Source organism: Rhea americana, unplaced genomic scaffold (assembly GCF_003343005.1).
Source record: "Rhea americana isolate MKP2758 unplaced genomic scaffold, rheAme1 scaffold_105, whole genome shotgun sequence".
Lineage (NCBI taxonomy): Eukaryota > Metazoa > Chordata > Aves > Rheiformes > Rheidae > Rhea > Rhea americana.
The window spans coordinates 693,995-700,884 of record NW_028185095.1 but is presented as its reverse complement, the minus strand read 5'-3'; the positions used below and the strand labels follow the sequence as shown (position 1 = coordinate 700,884).

The 6,890-nt window shown below is 37.6% G+C and overlaps 1 protein-coding gene across 1 annotated transcript in view; it reads right to left on the bottom strand.

The window, feature by feature from the left end:
* Window positions 1–460: 460 nt before the first annotated feature.
* Window positions 461–6,890, bottom strand: part of ARHGAP15 (Rho GTPase activating protein 15) — a 309,324-nt gene continuing 302,894 nt past the window's right edge. The window contains exon 13 of the mRNA XM_085308369.1: window positions 461–1,712. Coding sequence (XP_085164495.1) covers window positions 1,529–1,712 — 184 coding nt within the window. The 3' untranslated portion in view covers window positions 461–1,528. The remainder of the gene's footprint in view (window positions 1,713–6,890) is intronic.

Here is a 6,890-nt window from a genome sequence, read left to right as displayed (position 1 = left end):
TGGTTATGTCGAATGCGTGTGGTATAGCGGGAGATAGCACATTTTTGGTTCTGTGTTTTTGATTTTAATTATTGCTCATTGCCACTGGGCTCAAACACTTCTCAGGTTTTCTTGGTGCTGTATCCTGCCTATCTCAGCACCTGGCGGAAGAGCCTGCTTTGGGCTAATGCTCAAGCCTCCTTGTTATACATTTGTTCTCATAAAAGACCACTCTGAGGAGCGAGCTTTCCTGCATCACACTGCATTTTGGAAAATGATGCTAAGGAAAAACTGGAGCAATTCATGATCTGCTGAGGTGATAGAGAAGACATATCTCTTGTGCACAGCAGACCTGTGCATTAATCCTGTGTTTTGAGGTCTTTAATTGCTTTAAATATTTGCTTCTAGATCTGTGTTTCACACATCTTATTTACATGGTTTATTTTTCATTTTATGAACAAATCGATAACCAGACAGACTCTTTACCACACTRGATTAGTTTTATTTATTCTCTTTGAACTTGATTAAAAAGCTGTCAAACATAAGTCTACATTTTATCAGCAGAATACTTTTACAAAACAGGGTAGGAGATGTGTATAGCTGGAAACATACATTTCAAAATGAAACAATATTTGATACATTCTAGACAGTTACCCTTTTGTTTATCCATGACAACTGAAACTAACCATCAAATGCATAAATTGATTCAAGTCTAGCCAAGTAATCCTAAGGGCATATGAATAGGCTTTTTTTTTTAAAGTTCTTTCTAGATGAATTTAATGTAGTTCACCAATAAAGCATCCTCAGGAGCACAATACAAATGCTACAGAACATGAGATAGCTAGGGAAAGCGGACAGATGTACAGTGTGATGAAGAATCAAAATGGATGTTACATTAAAATGAGCAGTGCGTGCGATGTCTTCATTTCATGCACTGCATTCAAGTAAAAATGCCAAAGTTCCAATTTTGTTTTTAATTTTTAGGCACTACTGTGCAAATAGACACTTTTTGAAAATTCCTTTAGACCTAAATGTATTTTTTTGAACTCTTAGATGGGGGATTTGGTTATTCATCCTGCCTTTACCTTTCAATTTATATCAAAGAGAACAGGCAAAGTTTACTCAGATTAACTACAAATGATGTGATAGCTTTGTTTTAATTCATAGCTTTTATTATATATTTTAATCCATTTTCCACAAATCTCCTCAATTACTATTTGTCTTTCTGTGCCATTGCATATGTTGGTAAACAGCATTTCCTATGGTCTTTGGCCATATGCTGTATGCTCAGCTTGAAAAAAAATGACACTTGGAGTGTTAGCATAATGAAACTCTCAAAGGGTTAATGCAGAATACATATAGGCAAATGTTGACAATATTTTTTATTCCAATGTTTGAAAATTAAGCACAAAATCATCATTAAGTTTTCACAAAATGAGGCATCTGTCACTTGAAAGAAAAAGAAATATTTCAGAAATATGTTTACAGAAATGTAAAAATATTAGACATCAAGACAGATGTGAACGTTTTCAATAACAGGCCCTGTCTGTCAGTCTTCCTCAGAGCCGAAGATCTTGCTGTACTCGCTCAACATAAGTTCAACTATCTGATTTTGGTACAGCATGTGGACTGCCATGTTCCCTGTCTCCTTTTCAGGTCTAAGGAGTGTTGGTCCAAACACAATTCCTAAGCTTTGTGTTGACATAAGATTCACGGATTCCTTGGCTGCTATCCTGTTGACGAAAGGAAAGAATTGGTTAAAAAAAGAGGGATGTCAAAGGAGTCGCTGTTGCATTTGAAGTGCATGAGAGACATGTTTCACTGCTTCCTCTAACAGTGATGTTTATTTGGTTAAGTTACGAAAAAGAAAGAAAAGAGGGAGGGAAGGGATAACTTTTGCCAACATGACGAATGATGGACGGAAATTCAGCCACAGACTGCAAAATGTGYGCTGGGGTGGGATCAAGGGTCAGACTTAGGGCTTTCTCATATTAGGGTGCACATTAGGACTGGCCATCTATCCCCTTCCAGAGYTCACACCAAGCAATGCTTGTTCGCTGCAAATATTTTCTAAGCTTGTACATTTAGATCCTGAAGATTATGTTTGCCTTTTAAGTTAAGAGAATCATGCATTTTTGGTGTCAACAGCTTTGGTGGCTTCCAGGAGAAGTCTTCTTGCTTCTCTTAGCATGGTCTCCCGTACTGAAGGAGTCAGAAAAACAAGAGTCCCTCAGCATAAAGCTCATATGAAACACGTTCCTTCTGCTAATTTAAATCAAATAAAGTTAGTGCACTCTGAAATGGGTTGTGAAATTTATATAACTAAAGAATTTTGCAAGCCTTAACCTGACACAAATTTTCTTAAAAGGCACTAAGACCATATACCTTAAAYGAAATGAATTGGAAAGTAATGATAAGGATTAAAACCTTTGATATCTCAGTTTTCCACAAAATTATGAGAGGGGCACTATTATTATTAAAAGTTGATCTTGTGTCTCTATTAAGACTTAATATTCTTGTGGAACAGACATCAATGGCTGAGAAGTCCGATCGAAGAAAAATGTAGGTTTAATGGATGTAGTTTAGGTAGGCAGTTTTGCCTAAATCTCTGTAGCGGAGAGTATAAACTAAGTGGAAATCCATTTCCTTCTGCCACCCAGAATATATAAAGTATCCTAGGCTGGAAAGACTAAGAAATTGAGATAAATATTTTACAAATAAGTTACACAGCGCTACCAAGGAATGCAAACCAAATGTAACCCTAATATGTAAATGTTTTAATTTATGGATGTTTTCTTAAGCTCTTMGTTTTAGACTCGAATATTCTAAGGGAACTGTTCGAGGTAAGTTCTGCATATCCTTTGTTACCCCCTTTCTCCCCTTTTATCAATCTCGTATGTCTTTTTAAAATCCAGATGTAATTTATAAATCACCACAGCTGTCTTTGCTTTCCTATACTTGTTGCTGAAGTCACAGCAAGCAGCACTGTAAGAGACAGAAACTTCATGAGGCATCTTGGGTTCAAACCCTTAAAAATGAAAAGGTTTTCTTCACATTAGTGGGGAGTGGGGAGGTCACCCAGCAAAGAGTAGCTTCTTGTGGAGTTCTGCCAATCTTGTCGTTTACCACATTCCTTGAACAAAAATGCTTGTTTTCTCTCATGTATAAATAGGAGGCATAGCGGTAGTTCTGCCTCATGCTTGTAACCGTGGTGTCCATTGCACAAAACACTCTCCATATGGCACTAATCAGATTGGCTTAATTATTAGTTTCTTAAAATATAGCATCTTTATTACAAATTAAAAAATAATTATCTCTCCTCCTTGGTAATATTAACATAGCATTTCTTATCTTAGGAGTTCAAAAAGTCAAAAAAGTTAGTAGTTTTGCTGCCAAATAACTGTGTGAGCTTCTGATGAGCRTGATACATCTTTAGCAGTTAAAAGAGTTTGTCATGAGGGTAGCAAGGTTGTTCCCCAAATGCCACTTACGCAGGAGCCTCTAAGGCTCTAAGCCTAATGCTAATGCAATAATTATTGTATTGATAAAAATCTCATGTGCATCCTTGAGATGAGTCTGAGTAAGTCGAATAACCTGTAGTAWAATACAGCTACTAGAGGGAAAGTAGGAAGGAATTCTTATTTGAAAGGAAATTTTAAATAGCACTTAATCCAGTCTACAGAAAATAATTATGACTTTGGACTGTACACCCCTTTAAATTGCAAGTATTTACCAATGAAATTTTGTAATTGGTATTTTTTTCATGTGTCCGCAAAAGAAAAAGGTAAAAAATGACTATATACACTTTAAGCCGTTGTTGTAGCTGCTAAGTGAAATTCGGTTGTTCAAAGAGAAGATCCCTAGGAAATGGGGAAGCACTGTTTTTTGGCAAGAGGAGAAAAAGTGATATACAGTTTACAACATAAAAAAGCAAAAAGAAATGCCAGAGCTCCTTTTTGTCAAGCCCAAATGAAAGAAGCAATGATTCATCAATTTAAGATTATTTTAGAAGCAATCTATAATCCAGTGCTACAGATGTTGGAATCATGTCAAGAAATGGTTGAGCCTTATGCTTGCAAGGTTTTTTCCCCCCAAAAAAGTGAGCTGAATCGCTAAATTAAAGAATTGTTCAAGTTCTTTAAGATCACAAATCAGGAGATATACAGAAAATACAGGTCTCATTATTAATAGTAATGAAATGAATGGTGTATTAAAACAGCTAAAGTGTCTGATAGGAGAACTCTAGTGTCAATGGCAGATACATAAGCAAAAATACTTAGAATTTACGCTTTGGCCGTTACCAAGGCAACTGTAAGCTGGAAAGCATGTATCTGAGTGCAGGGCAACTATACAGCAAAGAGGGTCGCTGCATGGTGAGTTTGGCTCGCTAGATCCATTTAAACCTGCACTTTCAAACTCCCTAAATAAAATCATTATGAATTGTGAGGTTTGGAAGGCATGCTGGACTTTCACTTCAATCACAGTAGGTGTTAGGAAATGTTCTTCATCCATTTCTACTCCAAATGAGCTACTAAGGAGAAGAAAGCGTTTCAGTGGTGACATTGATCCTCAACCATTTTAAAGTTCCTACTGCACATAAAATATTAGGGAGATAAGCCAGTGTACTTAGGGAGGAAAAACCCTTCTRAACGGTAACTGTCTGGTAAGCTGGAGAGCGTCTGAGGGTAGAGCTGTCCTCTGCTAGATGAAATGAGAACCATTCGGTCTCATTTTGTCAGCCTTTTCGAGCTTACGGGGATTTAAGCTTGCTCAGTCTTATCGATATTTCTACCTTTAGCAGAACTGTTTTCAGCCATGCCCTTTTACTGTTTTAAATCATATTAAAAGGTAACTTTTCAAGAAGCTGATCCTGCCTCCCTTTCGTGAACAATAATACAGCCTGTGACTGAAGGGCAACACTACAAATGGTAGGGGGATGAGAAGAGTAAGAATGGGTCATCTGGGCAACTACTGTGGGCAAATCACCGACTGTGGGAAATGCAATCCTCTGGAAGCTATAGATAGCAAAGAGATAAAAGTAGGTTTCCATCTAATCAAGATCTTGCCCACCTCCAGCATTACACATAATATTTTATTTAACTAGGATATAGAAACCAAGACCCAAACAGAGGCCAAGAAAGATTAAAGATGTACAAGAATAAAGAAAATTACCAAGTAAAGGGGRAAAAAAAAAGGAGCCCTATACTTTTGTGACATCTGTCCTCTTGGTTTAACAACTAGCCTCGCAGAATTAGGAAACAGCTCCTCTCTAAGTAGATCATTCCACRACTACCCATTCCAACGGGGTTTTGTACCTTTCCTGAAAAGTGGTAGCAATCACTGCGGCAGGCAGAGTTGCTCATCCAGATGGACAATTGGGCTGATTTGATATGTAAATTCCTATGACCTAGCTTAATGGGTCAAAGTCTGCACATTCCATTGATTCGCTTTACCAATAATTATCCTCAAATTAGCTAATATCTGTTTCCTATACATAGTCAGGCACATGCAAATGTGATGTTTTAGCTTAAGAATGGAGCCCTGGGAATGGTTCAGCTGCCTTCTCTGCTGAGTTTACTTACCTTAAATACATCACCGTTAACAGACCTCTCACGGCACAGTTATGGGCCAAATTTTATGTTGCTRGTTTTCTGACTTTTGATATTGCCGAGCTTCCAATCAATTTGAACGTGTTAAAATTTGACTGTTAGGATGAAAAATGTCCAGCTCAAAATTTTATACTCCTCTCTTTCCCAAAAGCAGGAGTTAAAAAAAATAACAGGTATTAGATACTTTGCTTTAGTGACAAGACATTTGGGGAGAAATCATCCAAGCTTGAAATAAAATCTTTATTGAAAGCAATTCTACATCCATGCCAGTCAGCTTCATTGTACGATCAGAGCAGATGTCCCAGGGGAAAACCATGCGCAGTCGACAGGGTTGATTACTTGGACCTCCTGTCAGTCCCTAACTCATTGGCAATGGCTGAGACGTTCACTACAACTTTGTTTTCTTTATTTGGAAGTAAAGTTAATATACTTACCTTAACTGTGCCAAATGTACTGGAAAATAACCTGATAATAAAACGTACCATCCTACAAAGTGATAATGTCTGTGTATAAGCACATTTTGGCAGGGCTTTTGCAGGCTAGTTTTTCAGTGTTAGGAAGGAAGCCGAAGTGCAAACTGATGCACAGATAAACCATCAGGTTTCTTCTGAGTGTATTTCCTTTTCGTTTGAAGCCTGTTATATACTCTTCTGAGATACGGCATATTGTGGTAACACCATTTTCTGATGTAAACTTACTCCAGTTCAGCTACAGTAACTGTTTTTCATGATAAGTGGTTTTTGGTATTAAAAAGATAACTTGAACTACAAAGTTTGACTTTGAGAGACATCTAAAAACACAGAAAACAGTAAGTGTCCTTTTATAACAGGTCAAAGCCTTGCTAGAACAGGCAGAGATACCTATATCACGGGGGAAGTCTGTTCGGCACCCATGTAGGCTAGGCAGCAAAATACCTGCCGCGAGGAGACACAGCACAAGACCTGGGCGCTGCTTCACTCCCCCTTGAGAGCATCGCCAAACCCATCAGCAGTAACTGAGCCTCTGAAACCGTAAGGTCTACTTATATAAGCTATTCCATTCATTGCATTGAAATACAGACAAATTTAAAATTTAGTAATGCAGTGGGATTCTTGGTATTTTATGAATGCAAGCTAAGCTTCATTATTATTTATGTACTCACTTTATGGATGATTTGCTTAGTTGTGTTACAGTAGTATTCACCAGCTGATGAAGCTAAGCAATTGCAAATGTTATCAGTTGAGTCACTATCTTGTTAGTGAAATCTGTGTAGCGTATTCTGTGCATGAGGCTTTGTGCACGCGTAGCTGGGACCGTCAGTTT